The sequence below is a fragment of the Tetrao urogallus genome (assembly GCF_951394365.1).
Source record: "Tetrao urogallus genome assembly, chromosome: 8".
Classification (NCBI taxonomy): Eukaryota; Metazoa; Chordata; class Aves; order Galliformes; family Phasianidae; genus Tetrao; species Tetrao urogallus.
In genome coordinates this window covers 7,154,014-7,181,899 of record NC_136821.1, presented here as the reverse complement: position 1 = coordinate 7,181,899, position 27,886 = coordinate 7,154,014, and the positions used below count along the sequence as shown (strand labels likewise).

General features: G+C 44.1%; 2 protein-coding genes across 2 annotated transcripts in view; one reads left to right on the top strand and one right to left on the bottom strand.

The window, feature by feature from the left end:
• GPR39 (G protein-coupled receptor 39) overlaps positions 1–11,525 on the top strand; it is a gene marked incomplete at both ends in the record, with an annotated part of 63,716 nt that extends 52,191 nt beyond the window's left edge. The window contains one exon of the mRNA XM_079539029.1: positions 11,005–11,525. Within this exon, the coding sequence (XP_079395155.1) occupies positions 11,005–11,525 (521 nt within the window). The remainder of the gene's footprint in view (positions 1–11,004) is intronic.
• Positions 11,526–12,097: 572 nt separating this feature from the next.
• LYPD1 (LY6/PLAUR domain containing 1) lies at positions 12,098–26,861 on the bottom strand (the record flags this gene model as incomplete). The annotated part of the gene is given in 4 exon segments (XM_079539308.1): positions 12,098–12,333; positions 26,064–26,201; positions 26,767–26,839; positions 26,841–26,861. Coding segments are annotated over 4 exon segments (468 nt in total).
• Positions 26,862–27,886: the final 1,025 nt, after the last annotated feature.

Sequence of the window (27,886 nt, the reverse complement as noted above, 5' to 3'; positions counted from 1 at the left end):
TTGTTACGAGAGCCCCATGATGGTGCTGTGGGGACCTGAGCCCAGCCTGCACCAGTGGGAGTGCTGCCCTGCTGAGGGGCTCCTGAGGTGCCATGTGTACAGAACGTGCTGTGAGAATGAAAGAAAGAACCTTCTTTTGAGAAAACATCCAACTTTTGGGTGCCTGTTGTCTTCTTTCTGCAGTTACCCGCACTCCCATTATGAAGTGAAATATCTTGCTTTAGAAAAAGGAGCAAACAAACAGTAACACTGCCTTTTGATTTATTGGTGTGATTTTATTTTTTTTTTTTTGCAGAGGCCATCTCTAGCAGGCTTCTTTCTTGTTGCTGAAAACATAGCATTGTACGTAAGATTGTCTTGTTCAGACCAATTTGCTAAATTTTCATTTAGTTTCCAAGCGGTTCCTTTTGTCGAGGCTTCATTTTGCTCAGACTGGCAACTCAAGAGGTTTCCTGTAGCTTAGCGAGATTGCTTTTCAATTGGCACATTATTCAGTCATGAAATGTTTCTTTAGTATATGAGCAGGGTTTTATTACAAGTATGAGGCTGAGTGCAGAACAACCACTATTTTGGCCAAATTACAAATGTAAAATTAAGCAGAGCCTTCTTTGTACCCTGCGATGGCTTTCTATGCTGCGTGCTTGGGTTTAAGGACTTACTGAAAACCTCCTGTAGGGCGTAGTAATGTGATTGACTGCACACGGAATTTAAGCAGTAATGCAGTATATTGTAGAAACACGGGGACGTGAGTAAGAAATGAAACCATTTTCCTATTATCAGAAGGTAAAAGCAAGTAATTTTAGACTTCGTGATCAGCTGCTAATTAAATCCATCTTGGGCTGCAGTCAGCACTGGACCCTATTGTGGCACAGGTGCAATTCCTGTGCTGTGCAGCAGCCCTCTTAGATCTGGTTCTGCTCCATGCTGTTGCCTGTTGTTTATTGATGTACATGATTGTTTGTACCTAACTGGAATTAGTTTCCACCTCCGCAGGTTGGTATTTTTTTGTGTGTATCCAATACAGTTAACTTAGGTAAATGGAAAGCAGTGGGGGAGAAATATCTGTTTCTGAAGATGTCATGGGGTGTTACAGAGATGATGCAGATGGCAGATTCTCCCTGCAGATTGTGTGGCAGAGAATCAGGGGACCTTTTGTGTTCCAGCTGCATAAAGGGAAGAGGCTGAGGCTCCTGCCTGTGCCCTGGGGCAGATCTCCTGCCTGCCTGTGCTGTGTGGGCTTTGCCACCAGAGGTTGGCTGCCCCATGTGCCCAGGGCTTTGTAGTGGCAGCCATGGTGGTACCAGGTCCTTTAAGGTCCTGAAGGTCCTCATCCTTCAGGAGCGAGTCTGTTAGCTCTGAGAGAGCCCCTTGTCTTCTGTGGTTACCGGTTACAGAAGTTTATTGCCAGAGGAGGAGGTGGTTTAGACTTTTTGTTTCAGTTTCTAACTCTTAACTATTTCTATTAGCGCTGGGGAGCGAGAGCTTCCCTATTTAGTAGGTGAAAACTGTACAGAGCTCAAGATGAAGGAATTTGAAAATCTCTCCCAGGGTGGCTGAGCTGGTAGGTCTGGGTAGGAAACGTTATGTCACAGCTCTGGAATGGGGATAAGAGACGAGAGGCTCCTGGCTGCCTTAACAGGGCAGAGCAGTGGCTGAAGCTGTATAGGAGCGTTTATTTCTGTGGCAGTATGGGTCAAACTGAGGAGCAGCAGTTGAATTTAAGTTGCATGGGGAAGTCTCTCAATGCTTATGCTTGCTGGGAATGCTGATATTTAGTCATCCATCTTTCACAGTCATATATTTATTACATTTGGAGGGGTAATTGTAAAAGCCTTTGCTCCATCATTGTGGTCCTATGTGCTCAAAGCTGGTGCCTACTGCATTGGGCTGGAAGAGTGTTCTGTAACTCACTAGGGCAGGTTTAGTCCTTGTTAAAATCCCCTACATCTTCACTTGCCCCAGAAATCATCCCATTTTTGAAAAAACGTACCCTGTAAGATTTGCATAAAAAAAGGAACAGCACTGTTTCCTTAAGTGAAATATATAAGGGGTTTACTTCAAATGCAGGAAAATGAGCTGATCTCTTCAGTGAGTACTGAGGAGCAGGATGGAGCCTGCACTCACACAGCTGCCTGGCTTTGGGGTGCTCCCTGCATGGCCCTATGCTGCTCTTGACCAGGCGGCACGGTCCCAGGCTGAGCAGTGCGTCTGTGGGTCTGTGACCGGGTGTCTGTCTGTCCTGCCTTGCACAGCACCTTCGCCTTCTCACCTGGCATGGGGAGGCTTTTAGGCTTTGAATTAGGCTGCTGAAAGGTGGTGGTGAAGGAGGGGTGCTCTTTGTCTTGCACAGGTGTTTCTTGAGAAGGACTGAGAAAAGTTTTGACACGGCTGCTCTCAGTATGCTTCTCTCAATGGCACTGAAATGTACGCAGAGTGAGGAGCAGGTGCTGGCAGAGGAGGGCCCTGCTCCTGCAGGACGCTGGGGAGCAGCAGGGCACAGCTGGGGCATTTGCTGCCTTCACTGCCACCCATAGCTCTGATCGGAATTATCCAAGGGCAAGCCTGACTTAAATCTGTAACTGCCTGCTTGTGCCATGGCTGCCTTCCATGCTCTCTGCTAGCACCCGGCTAGGATGTGCTTCCAGGGGTGAGGATGGAATACTGGGGCTTTATCCACCTGCACTTTGGGAACAGCTGCTGTGAGTGGGGAACCCGAGGTGCCCACTGTCTCTGCTCCTTCCATCAGATAGTGGCCTCTCACTCTGAAGTCTCTCTTTCTATTATCTCACAGGACAGATTCTGGGCAAGAAACTTTCCCAGCTCTCCTGCAGACTGCACTCTTCCTCAGACCTTAAAGTAAAGGGGTGCTGGTGACAGGTGGAACTTTGGCTGCTGCTCAGACCATGTTTCTTTATCATTTTCCTTCTGAAAAGGAATCTGTTCAGAGCACAGAAACACTTGCTGTTGTCAGAAAGGGAAGGTGGTCGGTGTGTCTGCTCCCTGCATGCAGATCTTGGTGCAGATTTGGAGAGCTGCATGTAATTTCTGTGGCAGTTTGCCTTGGTTTCTGTTCTCACTTGGGCTGCTGCACGTAAACCCCCAATTGTGTTTGGTTTTTAAAGCAGCTGGCAGTCCTCATCTTGCTACCATTTGTGCTTCAATAATTCCATTTTCATCACACTAGCTATGATGCAAGTTTTCTTCATCTGAGTGCTTTCGGTACAGCAGTCTGCCTTGGAGGTTGGTAGCACCACTTTCGTTTAGGAAGAGCTTTGCTGGTTCCCCTCAAGGCAATTGGTTCCATATAATGCACAGCTCAGTCCCTGGCGGAGCTCACGGTACCGCGTGGATCTGCTGAGCTGCTGCTTTGTTTCTGTATTTGTATTCTGCAGCGGATTGTTCAATGATTCCTCCTGCTGAACTGCAGTAGATGAGCTGTTTAACGTTGCGATGGTTGGGTTTGTAATGTAAAAACAAAAAAGCTCTCAATTCCAAATTGTGTTTGCTAGTTAGAACGCTGAATTTAAATGAGATTTATATGGAAAATGTATTTTTCCATTGTTTTGCCACTGTAGAAGGACAATAAGACTTCAGTCTTTCTAAAAGGAAATCAAAGTAACCATGGCAGAAATTTGTTTTGCAAGGAAGAAACATCAATAAAAACTAAGCCCATTGCCTTCTACACATTTGTGTCCATATTAGCATTTTTTAAAAATATTTTCTCAGTGCAGAAATAACTGTTTCCAACAAGCATGTTTTTTCTGACAGCTGGAATGTTAAAATTCTGAAAGATGAGCAATTTAAAGCATATTTATTGTACCACAGTATGTCTTTGGGTGGTGATTTTGTGTCTATTTCCACAGTACTCTTGATTGTCTTTCCCCTAAATTAGCCCTGATTTAAATGCTGTGTCTCTACCGGGGAAGCATTGGACCAAATGAAAACGAAGGCCTTCAAAGCTGGCGCAGGATGTTGGAGCTGTTAGCGATACAACACAGGAGGTGGGCACCCCAAGGAAAGGTGGGCAGCCCATGTGGATCACTGCTGCAAATGCCACACTGGTATCAGTTGTGCCAGTGTGGGCACAGTGCCCTTGCAGTTGGAATATTGAAGCCAAGGAGCAAGAAAAACTCGTGTTTGAAATACAAATCTTTGCATGAAGAAGAAATAACTGCCCTTTCAAGGCAGGAGCTGTGTAGGGAGGTGCTGCTGCTACTGTAGAATGCTATGGTACTGTCCTCACCATGATCTGTAAGTATTAACATGAACATGATTTCCACCAGTGATGTGTGAGCAGTGAGCAGATGTCTTCTGAGCACACACCGTGACTTCAGGCACTGCTCACATTCAAACAGAGGCAGCACCTCTGTCATGAGCCTTCCTGCAGTGTTTGTAGCTGTTTGCTGCTGTTTGTGCTGTGAAATGACAGTATTTAACAATATTTGAGAATCACAACTTGACCTTGCTAAGAACTGAAGGTAATTGTGAGATATTTTAAGTTGCCAACAAGTAGAACTGTTACTGCTTGTGTCTTGGGTAATTCTACGTTCCCCTGATGACTTGAGATGCTCGTAGCCCATGTGGATGTCTGGGGGAGCCTGGAGGATTGACACCAGCAAACAGTCACCTGTGAGATCAGGTATCAAAAGCAGCTGCAGAAGGTTCACAGTTGTGTGATGTTCTTCTCAGTGCACCTGACAGCTCCTGCTCCTAGCGGAAGCTTTTCAGGGATAAAAATAAATTCCCTGCATTGTCACCACTCAACACATGGATACGGTTCTGTTTTAAGGAAGGAAATGACATTTACAGGAAGAATGCTTGCATTGCCTTGGCATATGTGATCCAGAGAAACCATTTATGGTGTCTTCAGTTGGGAGAAAGACAACTCTGTCCTCAATAGTGACCTATTTTATTACAACTTTGCAGTTTTATATCATTTATTGCACCAAGAGGCAGCTCGCTGGTTTGTCTGTGCCCTTCATTTCCTGCACCTTTTTGTGAGGCAGCACTGTCCTGATGTCCTGACACCAGCGAGTCACCTGTGAGCCCTGGGGTGAGCACTATGAGCACAAGATGGCCCCAGGTCTCTCTGCAGGAATCCCTGCCCGATGTGGGAGCTGCCGCCAGATGTGGTTTCCAGCTGTGTGACCCAGACCACAGGTTAACTCTCCCAGGCTGCATTTACAAAGCCAGCTGGTTGTTGGCCAGTGCCAACTCATTCCATGAAGGGCAAAGCATTGTTTGCCAGAGCTGTGTGCAGGTTTGTCTGCGGCCCCTGCTGCGCTCCCTGCATTCCCAGCACAGCTGGGAATAGAGGCTGGGCCTTATCACTGGGAGCTTGATGCTGGCTGTACCTTCTCAAAACACACCCTGTAGTCACTGCTGGAAGGGGATACTTGGTGTATTACCACCCTCCCTGGCAGAGAAGCATTTTTGAAAGGCAAATCTCCAGTCTGCAAGCTGAGGATGGAAGGAGCAGAGTTGGTGGAGCTCATACAAAATGTATGTAGCAATGCATGTATCGACTCATTTCGGCGAATATCAAAATTTATTGTCCCTTGAACTAAATATTGACACAGACAAAGCAGTGTCAATATTTATCTCTCAGGTTAATACATTTTTATATTCACCTCAACATCCATCAATATGTGCTTACTTTTACTGCGATGTTTGTCCTTCAGCAAGGAAACTTGCATGTGCATGAGTGAGGTAGGTTTATATTAATGTTCCTTTCCTCTTTTAATCTTCATCAGATGCTTTATCCCGCACATGGAACGCAGCACAGGCCCCACTCAAGCAAATCCCTTATTGATGGTTGTGGCACTGGGCGCAGGGCTGAGCAATTGATTTCTGGGTGATGTGACCTGTCACTGACAGAAAGGGCAGCAGAGCCACCTTTGTTTTATAGCCTGCCTGCTTGGTGCCACTGCAATTGAGCCAGATCCGCTCACAGATCCTGAGAGGGAGTGTGGAGCCAGGGGAACAGGCTGACAGCTTGAGAGCTGCAGGGAATCGCTGCCCACAGAAGGTTGATCTTAGAGTGTGAATGGGGCACTGGTGAGTGGGCCAGGCCTCAGGTTGAACTTGTCTCATGCCTGTACGTGGGGCACTGTGTCCGAGTGTGGCTGAAATGGTATTTGGGTGCTTTCATTAATACCAGTGCTATATTCAGGCAGCACCTTGATGGGGCAGCCCCTGCTGCCACATGGGCAGCTGCCTTGCTTTCCTTGCTCAGGGATGAGGCAGAGCTGCGGCAACTTCAGTAACAGCTGTTTGGATGCTGACATTTAAGTGGCAATCGTCAGTAGACACGGCAGCATATGGTGGCTGGCATGTCACATGCAGCCAACTGCAGGCAGCTGGGAGGCAGTGCTGCATGGAGCTGCACTGAGGTGCATCTCAGCAACTGCTGTGTGGTGCAGTTTGGGGCTAGGCACTTTTTTAGGGCAGGCTGGAGCCACAGCAGAGGAATGGCTTTTGTCTATGCTTACAGTGAAAAGTAAGGATCCCAAGTCCTGGTTAAAATAATGAACATACATAAATACATGCCCCAAACCCACCTCCCAAAAGTAACATTCTCAATTAGCAATTCGGTCTCTGTTTTTTCTTGTCTGGAGTTTGGTGGTGACTGAGCTGCCAACCACCCCAAGCACAGAGGTGAGTGGTTGGGTATTCAGAGCTGCAGTTAGCAGAATCCCATAGGGACAAGGGCTTTCTCCGTGCTTAGCACTGCATGGCAATGGTTAACTTACTAGCGAGGGATGGGCTCGTATTCTCGCCTCTTGGAAGCTGCTACCTGCGATGGGAAGATGCTGTGACGAAGATGTGGGGTGTTCATGCTCTGCTGTGCCTTTGAGTATAAAGGGGTCAAGTGTGTGAGTCTGTCACAAGTGCTGAAACAACTCCCTGTGAACCAAGTGCCTGGCTGCCTGCACTTGAGTCATAACTCAGTAACCATATGCCTGCATTCCACAGGCAATTGCCATTTAAATGTCAGTTTACAAGCAGATGTTGAAAACCCTCCTTTGCACTATTGATTAAATTACAGAAAACCAAAGTTTGAGGCTTAACTCTGCTTGAACCCAAGCAGTGTGTGTGGAGCAGTAGTGGGCGGGCAGGGCTGGGCCTCGTGGGCAGATGGGAGCAAGCAGGGGTGACCCCGTCAGCCTCGGGTAATGGCCCACGGCAGCCAGATGAAGGATGCTCCTGGCGTTTCCTAGTGACAGTATCTTTAGACAACTTCAAGGTCTGTGGGCTGGCTGGCAGGGGCTGGGGTAGAGGGAAAATGTAGGACTATAAGACTCTGTTACACAGATTTAAGCGCTCAGGTGCAGAAAAGACAGAAAAATATATCAGTCCAATAGAAGAACAAGTGCAATGAGGGAGGGAGTGGAAGGAAGCCCTCTCTATCCTACCAGACGTCTGCATGCATTTAAAATCCTTCCCAGTGAAGTTCATAATGAATTTAATTCAGTCCCCTACGGCCCAGAGGAATGTTCAGAGCAATAAAAAGTATTACTAAGGGAGAGATGGCTGCCAAGCTCCTGTGCTGTGCCAGTGATGCTTATTTATTATTGGCACTTAGCGCTGCGTTTATTTTACTACTTAAATGGTCCTTTGTCACATATTAAGAATTAATACTATAAGATGCACTTTTGGGAAGTTACAATAACAATTCCCAAACTTAAATTGTTGAATTTGTACACTTTAAAAGAGACTGTCTTATTTTTCTTTTTAGACTAAACTATTAATCGAATGTGGCATTTCCTGACTTTGGCTTAGCTATGTAAGTGGGTTTAGCCGAGCATCTTTTTGTGTCTACTTATTGTAGTTGTTGTTACACTGCAATATCAGCATCACTGTTCCACGAATTATAAGCTCAAACACTTACTTGCAGGTGGAGATGCTGTCACTTGTGCAGTCTCCAGATAACACCGGGGCTCCTGGGCTCTGCAGGCACGGTCTGGTGCCTTTCTGAAGATTAAATTGAGTGATTCAAATGTGTACTGGAAATTTCAGGCACAAGAGGTGGAGGTCGTTTGAACAAAACATTACTTTGTATATAAACATTACTCCAGGGGACAATTTCTGCTCTCACCTAGCCTGCCACTTCAACACAAAGTCAGGAAAGTGGAAAAGAATATGGATGTAGGAGTTGTTTTCACTTTAATAAGGAGCGGAAGGGAAAGTTGAAGATGAGATGAAAAGAGTTTAATTCCTAACACACAGCAACTTCTGGGGGAAAATGCACACGTACGGGTACAGGATGCACTGTGATTTACATTCAAGCTGAGACGAAGTGGTTTAAGCACCTTCTGCTCATTACATTGCAAGACTAAAATCTATATAGCCTGTATACGAGTTCAACTTGATTGCAGCAATAATTCAGTCAAAATATTTACTGTGCTAAGGTCTGAATGTAAAGCTTTTCTTTCGGTGCACTTGGGCTTACTTCTTCATACTTGGAAGTATGAACAGCTGGAAAAAATAATGGGAATTTGTCAGCAGGTTTACTTACACGGTGCAGCTCGTTTGAAGCAGTACATGCTTCTTGTTTTTCCAGGCGCAACAATTCACCATTACTTATTCCTGGCAAGGGATGAGGTTCTACAGACTTCTGCTTCTCAAAGCCGGAGCTTCGCTACACCATGCAAGGGCACCAGCAGCTCATTTTTCACTTGCTGTACACACAGCAAAACACTCGATCGCCAGAACAAAAGAGTCTGAAGGATATAAGGGGGAAGCTCAGACATTTGGCAGTTTGGACTAAAAGGAAAAAGTCAATGACAAAGAATTCAGATACAAGTGAAAAATGAGACTTCCTAGTGCACTGCATTTGAGTTTGCATGCACTGTTTGCTGACAGCTTTTCACAGCATCAGTCACAATTTAGGGAACTATTAATCAGCATGATGAAATATCCTTTTTCTAACTAGCAACAAAAAAATTTACACAATAGAACTTATTTTCTTTTCCCTTGAAGGATACCATCCGGTAAGCACAAAGACCACAAATCAAGGTCTGTACAATTCTTGCCCAATTTTAAGCTGCACAGGAGAAAACGCTCAGTGCAGTCACTGCTCGGGGCTTCTTGTTCTCTGCTGGCCTATGCCAGGACTGCTGTCTGGGTATTTGTTCTGCTGACAGCAGAGAAAAAAAGCACAGAAAAGATTTGCAGGAGTAATAAATAGTTCAGATTAACTGATGGCAGAGATGCTGCAGAAGTCAGAGAAGAGTCAGCCAAGCAGAGGGGCACAGCATCACTACGAACAGGGATGAGAGCAGAGACCCATGGCTGTGGGTGTAAGAGGAGTTAACAGAAACAGCAAAGGGCACTTGTCACACCTACTGAAAACAAGCTGCCTGGCCTCCTCCCTGCCCATCCATTTCTCCATGGCTGTGTTTTTCAGGATACTTCTCCATCAAAACCACTGTGACATCAAGTGATTATGAAAGCAAATGATCAAAAAGATGACCTTTATTTGGGAATTGTCATACAACGAGATCATGCGTTCTTGTTTTTTTTAAAGTAACTATGGCTTTCATTAAGGTTTTTTTCTTTTTTTTTTTTTTTTTTAACCCCCAATCAAAGTGGTAGTGGTGAAGAGAACCAGTGCACAGCCTCCTAAGTCCTGGCAGTTTCAGAGTTATGAAAAAAATTGCTTCTCTTTTCTGTCCTCCTTTCCCCTTATATTTGTGACTTCTCACTAGTAAGATGACTGCATAATGGAGTATTTCAGAATTGCCTTCCCAGTGATCTTTTTAATGACATTCTAGACAGGTAAGAATTAAAATGTTTCTGTGCTTCTGTTGGGAAAGGAGGCAAGACGCTGGAGGAGATAAACAGCGTAACAAGTGTCTGTGGGAAGTGTAAACCATTCACCACTGAGATACTCTCTACTACTTTGCGCACCTGCAGCAGAGAAGCCAACCTGCAGCTTCCACTCCTTCTTAAGCACTCAGATAAGGCACATTTCCTGCAAAGAGAAAAACAGAGTGGAAGCAGTAAACTTGTGATTGTGTTTTGTTTCAGAAGCTGCGGGGGGAAGTGTTGAGGAGAAATCATTTTGTCTCCCTTGCATTTTAAGTGAAGAGTGGGATGCCCAGCATGTGCCCATGTCAGCAGCACCGCAGCACCGCCCCGCTCAGCCTCCTGCTCACAGCACTCACCTGTCCCTCCAGGGCCGATGGTGCCATCTCTGCCATAGCACTGCAGCCCCCCTGGCTGTGGAGATGGAGCTCTCAACACTGAAGTCACTCCCTTTTTAATGCTGTTAGTGATGCAGCAACGTGTCTTTATATTCACATATAAATACAGAATGGTCAGATACCGCGTTTTGGAGCAGAATTTATGATCTGAAACCACTTACATTTCTGTGACCAGGCTTGGGTTTTTCTCATTTACATTCATAATTTAATTCCACTGGAATTCCATTCTTAAGAAAGTCCAACATATCTTAATTACCATAAAAAGATCCATACATACTTTACTTAAAAATATCTTCTGTAAGAGGAAATTTACCAAAAATAACACCAAATATATTTTTATGCTTTTTTTTTTTTTTTTTTTTGTCAAGTACAAACAAGAATCTGATCTCTTCTGGGTATTGCCTGATCTTATATGGCTATCGGTTCTATTTATTTTGTTTGCTTTTCCAAAGCAAAGGGAAAAACATAAGAAATGTAGGAATGCAGAGCAAACCAAATATCCATTCTTTCCAAAGATACAGGTATCAATGAAAGAACATGGAAAATAATAAATGAAAACAGGTACAAAGGACCACTATCCAAGCACTGTGCAGTCTTTTGTCGTAGCATTTTATACGCTGCAATGACCTTGTAAGTTACCAAAACAAACGAAAAATGCTGCTGGCAGAAAAAGCTGTTAAGCAAAACACTGAAAAATTGGTATTATTTCCTAACAAGTAAGTGCAGAACTGATACTTAATACCGTATGCTTCCCCCCCACCCAGGTATTCACACTTCTCCCTCTTTTTGCTCATAGGACTGATTGTTGCAACCTTGGCAATATGCTGGATGCCGAACCAGATTAGAAGGATCATGGCTGCTGCTAAACCAAAGCAGGACTGGACCGTCCCCTACTTCAGGGCATACATCATTCTCCTTCCCATCGCTGATATTTTCTTCTATCTCAGTTCCGTGGTGAATCCCCTGCTGTACAATATCTCTTCTCAGCAGTTCCGCAGTGTGTTTCTGCAGGTCCTCCGCTGCCACCTGACAATAGAGCACGCCAACAAAGAGAAGTTCCTCAGAGCCAACCTGAGCTCCAGAGCAAGGAGCAGCCGGTCTCTACGCCCACTGCTCTTCATTTCCTCCAAGCGCAGCTCTTCCACAAGGAGCAGCAGCAAAGGTTTAAGTACTTCTCAGAATGAGGCCAACCCCGACTGCAGTCTGCAGAAGCCAGATCTTGAATTGCAGGAGCACAGCTTGGAAGTAGTGCCACTAGAGACGAGCTCAAAGCCTGGCCCAGATGCACAGAATGGCCTTTGTGAACATGAAGTATGACTTCATAAGGCAGTGGGCAGCAATGAACATCAAAACACGTGAACTGAAGTGGCCAAGGACTTGACTACGTCTTAATAACACAATGGATTTGGTTCCAGTTATGCAAAAAGAACAGGAGTTCCGTATCCTGCTGTTGAATTTCCAGTGTGCACTTAAAAAAAAATCTTAATCTGCTAACAGAATTCACAGAATCACACAATCACAGAAAATATTAGGGGTTGGAAGGGACCTCTAGAGACAGAGGCCAACCCCCCTGCTCAGTCAGGCTCCCTACAGCAGGTCACACAGGAAAGCATCCAAGTGGGTCTTGAATATCTCCAGAGGAGACTCCACAACCTCTCCAGGCAGCTTGTTCCAGTGCTCCAGAGTAAAGTTCTTCCATGCATTAGGATGGAACTTCCTGTGTTCCAGTTTCTGCACTAGCTGCCAGAAGTATCAGCCTCTTTCCCCACAGCCGCTGAACTTCCCTCGCTGTTGATAGAGACTTAAAAACAAATAAAAATAATTGCAGTGTCTTTGAAGAAAGGAGAAGATAGAATGAATTACGTCAGGACAAGAAACTTGCTCGAAGTTTAGCAATACAAAAACAAGAGAGATAATTTAAGGAGCAGAGTGGTGGTTATCACGTGTGCCCTCAGTTTCACACCAGAATTCCCCCTCTTCTTCGGCCGGGGTCCATTGCAGAGCGGAGTGTTGCAGCAGCTGATGCACACAGAGTTCACTTTCCCTGGAGAGCAAAAAGATTGGTATCCAGCAGAAGCTATCAGACACGCTGCTGAAGACGCGCAGGATTTGCGATACATGATTCCTGTGGCACAGAACAAAGGTTACTTAGCTTGACATGAGCATAGCTTTCCTTTATGATTCATACTTGAAAACTCTTGCAGAACAGTTTACGTTTCCAAAGCAATGCTGGTGATTAAGCCACACACCTGGGCTGGGACACAGCAAACAGCTCTGCACTGCAGGAGAACCACGGCCACCACGTTTGGGATTTTTCTTTTATTTGATTCTGGTTGGAACCAACAAACCACTACAAACGTGATTCACATAATGTATATCAAAACATCCCTTTTGTAACAGAATTTCTCATCTTTCGGAACATGCTGTTTGAATAGCTACAACTGGAATGCAGTAAATTCTGAAGTTATTTCTATTGCTGAACACCTGAATGAAGGTGTCTGAATAATTACAGTTTTCTGTGTTGTTAATTTGTATTTTGGTCATTTTTTTTTTTCCTTGCCGCTGTTACCCAGACAAGTTACCAACAGCAAAAGGAGGCTGACTATCAGTACTTTTCCAGGTGGTCTCAGTTCTTACTCTTTAAGGTTTAATAGTTCAACAAAAGTTTATGTTTTGACAGAAATGGCTTTCCTGAGTTGAAAGCCTTATTTATAAAAGCATTTTAACATACATAGAAAGGAAGTCTGCCAGTATTGCCTTGTGTTTGTAAAAAAAGATACATTTTTAAGGATAATAAAAACCATAATTCCTTTAGAACACGGGATTCTCAAAGTGATTTCTTTTCCCTCTTAAAGAGCATGGACCAGGATTCCCTCAGACAACAGTGCCTCCCCTACCTGAAGCGTGGTTGTGCAGTTCCACCAAGTTTTTAAATACAACGATTTAGACATTAAAGGAACAACAGAAGAATATAACCCATGGGTACTGAACGTGCACCTCCTGCAGGGGGACTTCAGGGAGGGGTCTGTAGAAACAAACAGTGCGATACATTGCAGTAGATATTTCTGCAATAGCAACTGCCACCACACTACTAAGTGCTGTAAAGAGCAGCAAAATACCACTTATTTGGGTTATGCTCAAAAAGAAAGATTTCCTGTCTTCAGACAATTTTAATTAAAACAGTTCTTTTGTATTGTCACAACATTGCTGCATCCAGACATAACAGAGGCTTCCTTGTGTTGTGCTCTCCCTCCTGCCCCAAATTCAAACTCTGAAACGCGCTTTAGGGCTGTCAAGTTAAACTTACAAAGAGACGCCCTCAAGACAGCGTTAAATTTTTCTTGGTGTGCAGTGAGCTTCAATCAATCAGCACAGCAGGGAGAGTCTTTCCTCAAGAAGGAGGAGGATGTGCACACTGCTCTAACTGTAGCAGCAAATGCACAGCGATCAAGAGGCACAATCTTTATTGTTAGAATTTGCAAAAAGAAGAGAGTTGTGTCTGCTGACAAACCACTGCCAAAGGGCCTCAGCTGTGCTGCCGATAGGCTCACCTCTCCCACAAAGATGCGGCACTTTGTCCAAAGTCTTCTGATAGCTGAGACAGACATGAACCTCCTCATGGCTGCGATCAACCTTTTTCTCCCCCTTTCTCTCCTGAGAAAGGAACTCAGTGGAATTAAGCACAGTGATTGCCTTCCCACCTCTAAGCACCTCATCTTGTGTTCCTTCCCTACAGCTAAAGACTCACCTAACTCAGCCATTCCACATCTTCCGCATGAGCGGCAAGTCTTGGCTCTCCCCTGATCACGCCTGCAAAAAGCTTTTGACATTGGCAGATCTCCTACTCCCATTGTTCTGTGCATCACTCTCTTCCTGCCATTTCCTTTTCACAGGAAAGGGCCTTCTCACAATACTAAGTGATTTATTGAAGTCCCTACGGTATCATATACTTTGCAATATTCAGCAGGCTAGGCCATGAGAATCGCTCAGTGAACAATTAGATAATGCACTCTGACGCATTGTGTTCACCAGACAGATCCAGAAGGCCTCTCCTGCAAAGATCCAACTCTTGCACTGTAGCTGTGCATTTACAGCAGCTCCATTCTCCAGGATAGATTGCGCAGAATAATCCTGAGCTCTTTTTGAAGTCAAAACCCAACGTTCCTGCAAAGATCAGTGTTTTGTGGCTTCAGCATTGAGGTTTCATGCACAGATGGACTGTGTTCATGCCTAAATAAAGAAAATAATCTAACTAGTAATAAAATCATATTGTAATGCTTCTCGTGTCTTTTCTGTAAGATATTTCTTCCAATTGGGAATTCCACTCACCAATGATTGTTTAGTCCCATTTCTAGCTCTAATAATCCAAATTGAAACAAATTACTTCCATAAAAAAGTCCGCATCATCAGTTTTTTGATAGCTGTGTGGCTGAGACATGCCCTCCACGTGCTAACTTTTTCCTTTAAGTACTGATGGATCCTTTTGAGCTCACAAATCAACTGTCATTATCCACTAATTATGCTTCCTAGAATTTATGAGGCATTGGGCATGAACTAAACTCTATCAGAATGAAATGGCTGTGCTTTTCTTGTAGTTCTGCTGTACCTTTAAGGCAAGATATAATGAAAACAAGCATAGAAGATTAATGGAAGAAAAGACAACATTACAAGAATGACGTTTTAAAAACACTGCAGCCACAATTTCACATATATATGTATATTTTACTGTGAGCATGAAAGAAATAGGAGTCTAAATAGTATGAAATAAGTAAAGGCAGAAAATACTCCTAAGCCTCCTTCCCACCGTATTATGATTCCTGTTTAGTTGTGGTAGAAAATCAATTGGCATAACTGGCTTCTGTGATTCTGTGCCAGAAACACCATCTCCTCACTCCAGCTGCAGGTTAATACACCCCAGCTACTGCTGTTCACTCCCTGAGCTCGGCAGGACGTCAGCGTCCTTTCTGCATTAAGTCTAGATTAATTGCTTTTATGTCTCAAGGACTTCTTTACTGATACTCTGCTCTTGCAGGGTTTTATGGTAACACTGATCCAGTTCTGAAACTATTTCTGAGATCTTCCAGAACCATTTGCCACCAGCAGCCTGAATGGCAGGCAGTGCTTCAAAGTGGTTATCTGCTTCATGAGGCTCATACTACAGACATAGCCACTAATTACTGGATATTCTTGCTTGAGCAATCAGCTTGATACCTTCATTAATGCATCACCTAGAAATACAGTTGTTGAGCTTTTTTAAAGAGCTTCTATCTCAGAGCGTTCTGAATTGCTGACTAGGCAAGGAGGCTTTACATTTTACACTGTGCTTTTACTGGGACAGTGTCATTGCAGGCTGCCTACTCAGCTACCACATTTGTGCTCCGTCTCTTGAAGGCTGAGTACCAACTAACCCAGCCTTTCTCACCATTTAGCAAGGCCCTGACAGCAGTGTGGGCTATGTATTTGTGTGTGTACTATAAAGATGCTTTACTATGAAATATCTACTACTGACAGATTAATTTTCCTTCACTTCAGCCTCAAGGTTTGTGAAGTTTGCTCAAGATGTATTTTAAATATGAAGAAGCTAGGGAATAAGACTAGGTTAGAGTATCTGCGCAACAATATTCCTCTCCCTTCTGTTGTATCACATGTGCCTACTGTTAAGTGCATTAAAATGAACAAAAAATCCAACACTGAGGTTAAACCAAGCACTGACATTTTACTCTTAGGTTAAGCAAGCCAACCTTACCCTCCTGTCTGTTCTGCATGGTCGTACACTTTGAAAGCATCAAGGCCTAAACTATCTTTCTGTAAGATTTCTGCCCTATTTCATACACTTAAGTGATGAAAATACAAGTCTGAAGGTGTTTTCATAGCTCCTTTCTAGTACTGATTTTCCTATCTACATCCACACAGACACACACCCAAGAACACTCAAAGCCACTGTTTAACCACTGCTTAGCTCTGTGCATCCACCCCCTGGTGCTCAGTTTTAGCCATATGCACATGATGGCACCAAACAATTCAGACTACAATTTACTCAAATCTACAAAGTCAAAGTTCTTCTGAGTGCCCTGTCTGCGAAGCCCAGTACACGTCCTCTAAACATTAACAGCTAAACACGTCTCCAGAACAACCAAAAGAGCTGACATAACACCTAGTTCTTAGACCATTATGCAAAAAGCACCTGAATTCTTAGTTCTTTAAAAAGAGACTTACTATGCACCTCAAACTCTTCTTCTGTAGAAGGTACAGAGAAAAAGGAGCAAACCTCTGCAGTCAAAAAGCCCACCATAATCCTGTAAACAGCTTTGATTGGCACCCGTACTCTCAAGACTCCTTCAGTCAAACACATACAATCTTTGAAGCCAAAATAGGGAGCTAGGATACAATTCAAAGATTCATGACCTCACTTCCAAAGAAGATAGTCACCTTCCCATTTGGAGACCCAACAAGTCTTAAGCTATTTCCTGAACGGGTACATTTCAGCAGGAAACTGCAGTACTTTTATTACCACAGAACTGTCCATCGCCACAAAACTCTTAGCTGCAAGTTTAGCTCGCATCAAAGTAGGTGATGATGTTTAGCCCAATGCAAACATTTCCAAGCCAAATGTTCTGTATAATGGATGAGACTAGCAACTCCCACCAGAAAAAAAGCAGAAGTAAAACAAAAACATCTACAAATGCAAACAATAAAAAAAGCCCCCAAACATTTGCTACAGTGTTTATAAATATCCAGCTTTGCAGGCATAAAGCCATATTCGTCTTCTGCAACGCCTTCCACACATTCTGTGTATAGCCCCAGCAGGCCTGCCTCATCAGACAGAACATTCTGGAGCATGAGAAGAAGCTTCAGGTCCTATGAAGGTTCAAGTAAGCATCCTTGAGCAGTCACAAAGTCCCCTTAGCAGGCTTGGAGTACCTTACTTCACAACCACCAATTTTCAGGTCCTGGTAAACCCTCAAGTTTTCCTTTCTGTTTTGCTTCAACTTGATCCCTTGTCTGCCTAACCACACTGCATGTTTGATTATATGTGCCATCCTTCCCTTCTCATCCTAAACTGTTGCTTACCCTCCAGCCGAGGGACCTTCGGCATCCAGGAGGAATTATGAAAGATCTGTGGTGGATGCTGAAAGCTAAAATGAGAACTTACTCTACAGCAACATGTAAACATTTCATATCCATCCGTTACTGAGGTACATATAATATACAGTGTGACTATTTCCAGACTTTGCTGTATCAGTAAACTTGAAAATTGGTTTTAAAATACTCACAAACGGGTTTCTAAGTTCTAATTCTTAGTTTTCATATTTGTTTTTATGTCCATCTTCAGCAGTTCTGCAGTTATAATTGTCTACTCCTTTGCTGGTACCTTTCCGTGTACTTCATATAGAGACAGATGCAGCAGATCCTATTGTCATTTGTCCTCTAGAGATAAACAATTAGCAATATTTAGTAAGGCCCTAAATATCTCCAGAAGTGACTTGATGTTGAAAAGAAATCACTGTGGAAGCACACGTCACAAACAGTTATAGTTTCAGCTGGATTGTGTTTATATTGGTTTAAAACAATCTATGTCAGGAAAGTTGATTCCTTTCAGTTACGACTGTAAATGCAGTGTTAGGAAGAAAAGGAGTTTAAGCTGGCGTGCACTGTGACCATATCCAGCCATGTCCTCTACGTTTCACCTTACAGTAACTCCTCCTATCCCATATTCCCAGCTTTCTCTGGAGTTCACGAGTGGTTTAAATAATTTGCACCTTGCTAGAAATTCTCATGAAATTTACTAATTGCCTTTAAAACAACTAATTATATACTATGGGCACCCATAAACAGTGGTTTCTAGGTTAAGAAACTCAGGCACTGAAATTAAATGACCCGAACTCTTTCACAAAGCTAGGTGACACGCTTCCTGATGTTTAATCCTTTGTTTTAGGACCACAGCTATTTCCTCCTACCTCCTTCCTTTGATGCATTCAGCAGGCAAGATAAAAGCATATCCATGCAATTAGACTCTTAGGGAGTGTATCACTCTGAAAGAAAACAAAACCAACAGAACCTACCTGGGCATATTAGCCTATTTTCATTATAATATTCTATGAAAGCTTACTCATTATGCTCACAAATACTCCTATATTTCAGAGTTTTGAACTCGTTCATGAAAACTAATAGGAGGCTTTTGATAATGAAAGACTGCACTCTTGATTCTGACCCTCAAGTGCTATGTCATCGTGCTGAATTTACTTGCGTTAGGAGAAAACTGGACAACTGTTGACTGACAAGGATTTGCATTATTATGATACCTCCCTGTAAGTCATTTCCAATTCTGGTATTGCATCTTTAATAAAGAGAATAACAGCACAAAGCAGCATCACAAAGCAGCAGCAAAGCATTAAGCTATGTAGAGTTGCATAGACTGAGGGAGTTAGGTACAGCTGCTAATGCTGGTATTGTTTTTATTTTTTGTTGTTTAAAGCAATAGGAGGCAACAAACCAGAAGTCAAAGCTCAGCCTTCACCTGCTTACCTAATTTCTTTGTTTTCCACTGTCTGAATTAATATTTCTGCTCACTAATGGCAACTTAGAGTCAAGCATTAGCACATGCAATCTCTCAATCTTTCGAGACTTCAAGGAAGTTCAGTCCTCCATCACCTATCCTTTTCTCCTACCAAGAAAGGAAGTGCTTTGGATAGCACAATCAAAAAATACTTCATCTTTTAGCAAGAGGGGTGAACCTGGACTTCACTTTCAGGATCCCATATTAGCATTTTTCTTTATGTAACTTTTATCTGAGTAAATGAACTGGGAATCCTCTGTCCTTATGTTTCTACAAATGTTAAAGTGATATACCTGTGTACTAAGACTCAACAAATGTTACTTGCAAATAGCCTTGATGCATCCTGCTGAGTACCAATTGCACTGGAATGTCTTACATTTATGATGGTGTGCCAGTATTGCTGAAATCCATTCACCTTTTTTATCTTTAGTTATATTATAGCCACAGTTTTATAACCTGCTTACTTTCAGAACAAGATTCACCTGTTTGTGTACATCTTTTTCCACACTCAAAGCATCATTGCTAGTCTGCCACTCTGGCAAAATGGGTTGCATCAAGTCTTCAAATGTGTCCAGTCTACAAGTGAAAGATGGAGATGAAAACCATTTGCGTCTAATTAAAATATATCTGCTCACATTTTAATAGATCATTGGAAGCTAAGACAAAGAGGGGCACAGCAGAGCAAAGGTTTTGAGAATGAAGACTCATTTGTGCGTGACATGCAAAAAAAAACATCTTAAAGGAGGTTTAAGAGGTACCAGGCTCTGGGCATTTTGTCCTCCCAAAACTCATCTGTATACCTTTCACACAAGTCTGAGAGAAAGAAAAACATAAAAAGCTATTGTCCATATCCTGAGAAAAATGAAATTCACTGGACCAGATAGCACAACTTCCTTTCAATAGTATAGCCCTTCATTACTTCTGCACTTGAATATTTGTGATGACTTTCGAGTCATAAACTGCTTGAACTGTTAACTCCGTTACTCTTGTGTGTTCACAAGAATCTTGTGTGTTACTCTTGTGTGTTCACTTGTGTCCACTCATCCTGGTGGATGACAGGTTGGCCATGAGCCAGCAGTGTGCCCTTGTAGCCAAAAAGGCCAATGGCTTCCTGGGGTGCATTAAAAAGAGCGTGTCCAGCAGGTCGAGGGAGGTGATCCTCCCCCTCTACTCTGCCCTGGTGAGGCCTCATCTGGAGTACTGCGTCCAGTTCTGGGCTCCCCAGTACAAAAAAGACAAGGATCTCTTGGAAAGAGTCCAGCGGAGGGCCACAGAGATGGTGAAGGGCCTGGAGCATCTCTCCTATGAGGAACGGCTGAGTGAACTGGGTCTGTTCAGCCTTGAGAAGAGAAGACTGAGAGGGGACCTGATCCAGGTCTATAAATATCTAAGGTGTGGGGGGCAGAATGGCGAGGCCAGACTGTTTTCAGTGGTGAGTGGAGACAGGACAAGGGGAAACGGCCGGAAACTGCAGCATAGGAAGTTCCGCACAAACATGCGCAAGAACTTCTTTACAGTGAGGTGACGGAGCACTGGAACAGGCTGCCCAGGGAGGTGGTGGAGTCTCCTTCTCTGGAGATGTTCAAGACCTGCCTGGATGCCTACCTGTGCAACCTGCTGTAGGGAACCTGCTTTGGCAGGGGGGTTGGACTCGATGATCTCTGGAGGTTCCTTCCAACCCCTACAATTCTGTGATTCTGTGTGATTCTGTTTAAAGGCAGTCAGAACAGCAATCTATTAAATACTGGCCATAATTTCTCCTCAGCTGGCACCCTTAGTTCATCAAATGTCTGGAAGTTTTCCAAGGCAACTCAGAGATTAGAAGCCATTTACCGAGGAAAGCTTCGGCATCTGGGCAGCGTTTCTGACTGGCAATATATCCACAGCTAGAAGTTTTCAGCATGCAGTACAAATTAACAACATACACTGCATGTCTTTTATGCATGTCAGCATCAGAAGTGAACTGTGTGTTTCCAGTGTTGGTTATTATGTCTTCATTTCACTGAAAAACCAACAGATTGAAGCATGATGTTATATATGGCAAGTGTCACATGGTAAGCTTTTTTTCCCCCCATTTCAAAAAAAAAGGTTTTTAAAAATCAAAGTCAAGTGCAATATCACAAGTTCTTTTGAGTTGCTTTGATATGTTCTAACCAAAAGAGAGCGTGAAGAAAAAACAGTGGATGTTCTTTACTGGTTCTCATCAGACTCTGGGGATACTGTTATTACCTGCAAAACTTTAATGGCTACAGCTATTCTGAAGACATTAAACTTTGTTTGCTATTTAAATCATTTAGTCAATACGTGCATACCAGAATGTAATTTACTCTTGATACAAAAATGCAGTTCGTATGTCCTAATGGGTGCTGTAAGTGAAAAGAGAGAAGAGCATGTGCTTCTGTAATCCTGAACAGCCATGCACACAGCAACTTAAGCACAGCAGCAACGCAGTGAGATTAATAAATCAATCACAGGTAAAGTGCTTAACATAGGCCATGTAAGGGCACAACTTAAGACACTTTAGTTCCCTCTGCCTGATAAATCAGATGACTGGGTAGCCAAAACTGAGCTAGAAATACGTGCAACTCAACAGTGAAATAATCATCTTGTTCTTGTTACTCCCATGCACTACTGTAAAGCATACAATTACAGTAATTGCTTTAATTACAATACAGGATTATATACAGTGTAAATACATGTGAAAGGCCATTGCAAGCCAGGAAGAAGTTTCTTATTACAGATCAATAGGAAATAATGAGTTTGTTTTCCAAATCCACTGCAAATACCTCAAACAATTTTTGTTTCATATATACAGGTGCCTTAAAATATCAAATCTTACTACTGGAAAAAAAACACCATATCCCTCTCAAAAAAAAAACAACAAACCAACAAAACAGTAAAAACCTACTTTGTGAAAGTATACTTACAAGTACATTAAGCACAAGGTATATTGCTCAGAATATCCACACAGGCAGGTTTGCTTACAGTAAGCTCTGCGAGATTTGCATTTGCTGCCTTTCTGGGTTGATGGTCTCATCCTTCATGCTCAATTCCTTTCTAAGCTATTCATATTGCAAGTTTCATTTTTCTCTAAATAGGTTTTAGATCAGCTTTAATGCTCAGTAGGCTGAGCTCCTGCCCTCAGTAAACTTCATTATCAGTATGCTTCCTATGACATCTGTATAACAGCACGTGTGCGTTATAGACTCATGCACACCATCAATACAAGCCACCCGATCCCAGTACACCACGGGTCTTCTTTGTTCCTGCATATATTCCAAAATGCAGCAAGATGTAAATAACTGAGTTAAAACTTCAGAGAGGGAAAGGTGAGAGGCAAGCAGGATGATGGAGCGTGCCATGGGGAATTCCACAAGCAAGGGGAGTCCCTGTACAAAAGAACTTGGTCAGACACTTCATTTATGCTGATCCCAAACACCTGCATTTCCAGCTAAAGAATGCACTACAAACGTAGCCCTTAGGTTAATTTCTGTGGGACAAAAATTACTTGATGTGGCCTTCAGTGCCATGCCCCACGCTCACCATTCTTCCCTCTTCAAGGGGAAAGCAGTCATTTCTATCTATCTATATGTATATATTTAAGATATTAATTTAACATGTTAAATTATAAGGTTCTACTTCTCAAGTAGAACGCTGTCCTTCTGTATCTCCCACTGGAGCAGAACGGTAACACAACTGCATCAAACTTACCCCAGCAAAGTTTTTAAACACAACTTTGCTTAAGCGAGACAAATATTTTGTCATTTTCTTGACAAACTCTCTAATTTTGTATACTGACAGATCCCCAAAGCGCAACAGAAATGTAAATTGCCATAGCAATCTTTGCAGGAAAGACAGAATTACACCAGCTCACGTTACCACTTAGATGCATGCTTAATTACTGCTTGATTCTCAAATCATTTTCAGTTGTGCAATGAAGCAAGTTCCTACCTAATAATAGAACAGCTGGGATGCCACAGCCGCCCAGCTAATTCAGAACACCAGTGACTAAAACCTGCATTGCTAGCTACTCCCATCAGGGGCTGTCACAACAACAGATGCTTTTTAAGCTCTGGGTTAGAGACTCTCTGCTGCTGTTACGCGTCTCTTACCTGGAGCTGAAGTTCACTCTGTGAGAATGCTTCTCCAGAAACTGAAAACGTGCTGAGAGAACATAGTAGTATTGCAAGCACTGACACTATAGGGACTAAGGAGGAGTGGTTCACTTCACTGCTATCAGGCATAAGGAGCTATTTACAATGTAGACAAAAAAAGCTTGCACAGAGTCAGGAATTGCAGGAATTTTAATAGAGAAATGAAGCTGAATGAAAGAAGCATCACTGTGTAACCAAACACGTAAGAAAGAAGTCACTGGCTGCAAGCTGGGGACCAGGCTGTAGGCACACCAGCACCCTGAAGCCAGTGACCCCCTTCACTGGCAAACAGAGCAAAGCACGTTACAGAGGATGGGTGATGGGCCACCAGGTTACTGACTCAGACCCTAAACTACATCTCAGTGTATTGCATTCAAGTACAGTTTAAAACAAACTTTTAACGTTTCGCTTACTTTCACAGCTATGTTTTATTAAGCACAAAAAAGGGTTGGTCTACAAAAATTAAATTATACTCCTCTGACTGTATCTAGTGAAGAGGAAAAACTTTAATTATGAGATTGCATTGTCAAATAAATGCAAATTCTCATATTTCATATTCCAGGTTGAAAATTCACACACAAGTCTATTATAAATTAAAATCCACATTTGAAACACTTTGGCTTCTTTGACTGTTGCTTATCACTGAAAGCTGAAGTTATGAGATGCACGGTAGACATAGAATGAATTATTAAATAAAACTTGTGAGAAGAAGGCATTTGTACTACTCCCATTTAAATATCAATTAGGAAAAAAAAAAACAAAGAAGGATGATGAACTGAATCATCTCTGTTTTACAGCCAATTCTCTCTAGAACTGACAGAATAACAGAGAAACCATGCTAGCACTCTTAAGTTTTACTCAATATGAAATACTTGGGTTAAAAATTGTAATTTATTCACTAGCTGAAGTTTACAATCTCTTAACTTAAAGTGAATAAGGACTGCACTTATGGAAGTAAATTAAATAACACCAAACAGGAGTACCTGCTATGCACTGCATGCTAGCTCTCTCCTAAAATGAAAATCCAAGAATCAGCTTAGAGATGGTACAAAATTGCACAGAAACAAGTTGCAAATCAATTTCTTCATAGGAATAAGGACAAGCTATGTATCCCTGCACATCTGAAATCTATCTAACCAGTTCCAAGCAGCATTTTCAGCATGCCACGGTCACAGTGGCCAGGCTGCAGCTTTCCCTGCCAATCTGAGAGAAGGCACATGGCTGACCACCCACAGGTGTGTGCACACACTTATCAAGAAGAATTGCACTTGAACATGTGAGCAGCGTTCTTGACTTAAAGAACTCTCCCAGCACTCCCAGAAAGAGAGATTACAGACACATTTCTGGCAGGCTGATGCATTCTGAGATGGTACTGAATTGAAACACAAAGGACCCGAGGGCGATATTTGAAAATATAAACACACGCACACACACACACACAGATGTTAAGAATGAACTGAGAAAAGTGACCGTTGTTAAGGAGAGGTATTTCTACACATGCCTATGTACCACATTGATTGCACATCACACTGCCACTGCATCAATTCAAAACTATTAAAATTACCATTGAATCTCTTTAGTGTGCAGGTAGCAAAGCTTTTAAATACTCATTTAGAAACACTGAGACTTTCAAAGTACCTTGTAAGCCATAAACTATCTCATATCAGTGCTATCTTTTACAAGTAAACTTGAAATAAAATGCTGCAATAACATGCAGTTTAAAGAGACTAATCTCTCTTTAAACGTGTATCTTTTTCTCTCTGCTGGAGAGCTGTATACTGCTCAGAAACAGAACTGTGGATGGTGTTACCCAGGACAAAACAAAGTGCCAGCAGTGCAGCTACTGTTGGCAGTTAACAACAATCATCATTATTTCTGTATTATTCTTAATGCAGTCATCTGTAACTACCAGCACAAGCAGCAACAGATCATGGGTGAGCATCTTGAAAGCACTAATGAATGGTTTCCAAATGCAAAGAGCATGCATTACAGCTCAAGACAGAGACCGTGCTCATTAGCAAGGAAGCGAGGGGCTCTGCTGTCCCTGAAGAAGGACTGACCCAGCCTCATTTATTTTAGCAGCCCAACAGTCCTTTACACCTGTAACCTCCATGCTCTGCAGCTGCACCCTCAGCTGGGGGCTCTTTCGCTGGGGAGCAGGTACCCCTTAACTCAAGGTTCTCAAGTCCAAAAACTGCCATTCCGTGTAGTGGTCACATCTAAACCGAGGTAGCACTGGGTACCTTACACTTCTTAAGACCTAAAAACAGCTATTTGCAACAGGAGTGGAATGCTACAGGAACTCCAACTCGTGCAGACATTTCCCCATCCCCCGCCGGTCCCTAATCAAGCTGCAGTCTTCTACACCTGTGAAGGGCTACCGAGCAACATGGTGTTCTGAAAACCAAGAGGGTTCTCAGATTACTTTCACAAGGAGGAACTTGAAAAACAAGCAAATTACAGCATATCTCATGAAACAGTAGGGTTACAAAGCAGAACTGCAGCTGGTTTCCTTGTGAACAAATTCATCTCCGAATATGCTAGCTCAGTATTAATTACAGTAAGGGCAAAACCTCTTCAGACTTAAAAAATGAGTACGGCAAATACTGTGCAAACATTTGTGCCCTCCCATTGCAACCCAAACTCCAAAAAAGCATTCACAATATACTTCTCCCCTCTTAGTCTGATATTTTCTTTTATGGATGAAAGCAAAGCAGACAGGGCAAACCTTCAGAGTATATGAATTGCTAAAGTAAATAAAAGAAAGGAGGGAATTACTAATTTAATGCTCTCTTCTTTCTCTTGGGGAAAAAAACCAAACCATGTAATTAACCGTAATGAGATTAAACTAACTTGTTGTTATTAATTTCCCAATTCAGGGAAACTAGATCTGAGACCCCAAAGACTGTGTGTATTAACAGCATTACCAACATTTGGCTTACATCCTTCAGTTTTTACACCAATTTTAAAGGGCAAAAATTAAATACTGAGTCACAAAGTCAATCAGAAGTGTGAAAAATTAAATGCGGAGTCCCTGTTGGTGGGACTATGAAACTCATCTGGAGCTGCAGACTATGAATGGGTGGAGCAAAAAGCAACAAATGCTCCCCACCACAAACAGAAGCTGAACTATTAAATCCTTACCAAAACTTTTCTCCATTACTTCTTTCTGACACATATCTTGAACGTTCACTGTACAATTCACAATGAACTCCGGAGAGGAGCAGTCATTGTTTAGCTGGAACTCCTCGCACTGGTAGCACTGTATTTGTAAACCGAAACCTGGAACAGACAGGAGTTTCACTCAGAACGATAATAATAAGGAAATAAAAATGGAATCAACACGTGCAGAAGAGGCGCTCACCGTTCCCTATTTCTTGTTACTGATCGCAGCTCAGCACAAGTTGGGCACAAACGCCTCGCACCGCCCGGTCCCAGCGCGGGGCGGGCGGCGACCAGCAGGCGGCACAAACCCCGAGCGCAGCGCTGCCCCGCGCCCGGCTCCGGCTGCAGCCCCGCCGGTGCCCTAAGCGCAACGCGCCGCAACCATCCGCGCTGCGGGCCAGCAGCCCGACCGGGAGGTGCTCTCCGGCTCTTAGCCCCGCCGCCGGCTTTACTTAGCTACTAATTAATGACAAATGATTTAATTACTATCTTGCCACGCGCGATTACGGCTGCGGTACATCGTCCCCAACGAGGCGCTCCGCGCAGAGCCGCCGCTCCCTGGCAGCCCTCAGATCCCAGCTCCCCGCCAGGGATCGCGCCTCGCTCCGCCGCGGGACGGGGTCGGGGCGGCGGGCTCCGCACGGGGGTCTCGCCTTCGGGGTGCCGGCGCGGAACCTCTTACCTGGAGCCAGGCACAGTCCGCAGAAAGTAGCGGCGAGGAGGAAGAGCCGCATCCTCCCGCAGCCGCCGGGCCGGCGGTGGGGCACGGCGGGGCATCGGCGGGAGGGACGCGCCGCGCTCGGAGCCGCTTCCCAGCCGCCGTAAAGCGGGCAGCGGCGTCCGCCCGATGCCGCTCCGCCCGGCCCCGCCGGAGTTGAGCGTCGAGACTGGAATAAACTCGAGGGCCGGGGGGCGGCTCCCCCTCCTCCCTCAGCACCATGTGACGCCGGCGGAGCGGGGCGGCCGGCGGAGATCCCCGCCCCGCGCACGGGAAACGGGAAAGTTCGGGGAGGGAGAGGCGGCCCCGCGGGCGCGGCGCTTCCCAACGCCCTCTGGCAGGCGTCGCCCTCTCCCCGAAAAGGAACCGCGGCCTGAGAGACGGGGGGCCGCCCGCCGCCTCCTCCGCAGGCGCGCACCTGGGCGCGAAGGCGGAGGGAGAAAGAGAAGGGGCGTCGGCGGCCGCCGCTGGGAGCCGCCCCGGCTGAGGCGGCGCGAGCGGCCGGAGCCGTTGGAGCCGCAGGGGGCGAGCGCGAAGGCGGCCGTTGGCGGCGTGAGGCGCGCGCTGAGGGGCGCGAGCGGCGGCCGTTGGTGGGACGCGCTCCCGCAGCCCCGCGTGCACAGGAGGAGGTTTATTTAAGAAAATCGGTGAAAATCTCTTCAAAGTCGACGCGAGTTTACAGCGGAATGACTTAGAACAAATTGCACGAAGTATTAACGCAGACGATACAGTATCGTTTCGTAGATTAACAGGTGCTGGAGAAACCGGGGGGTCAGAAATAGCCCAAATATATCTGGTTCACAGGTCGCTGTACAAAAAGCAGTTATAAATACTTCACATCTCGAAAAAATACACCGAACCTTTGAAATAGACTTTCCCTCACGTATAAACAGCCTCTGTAGAAAAACAAAACCCGCAAAACAGGCGCCCGGCTGAGCGGCGCTGGCTCGTGCCCACCGCTCCTCACGCGTCACCACCACCAACTATTGCAGAGCTGACGGCTTAACGAGGACAAAACGGGGACAGAAGACAGCACGAGATTCGGGAACGGATGGGGAGCGATGATGGGAGGAGGTGGAGAGCA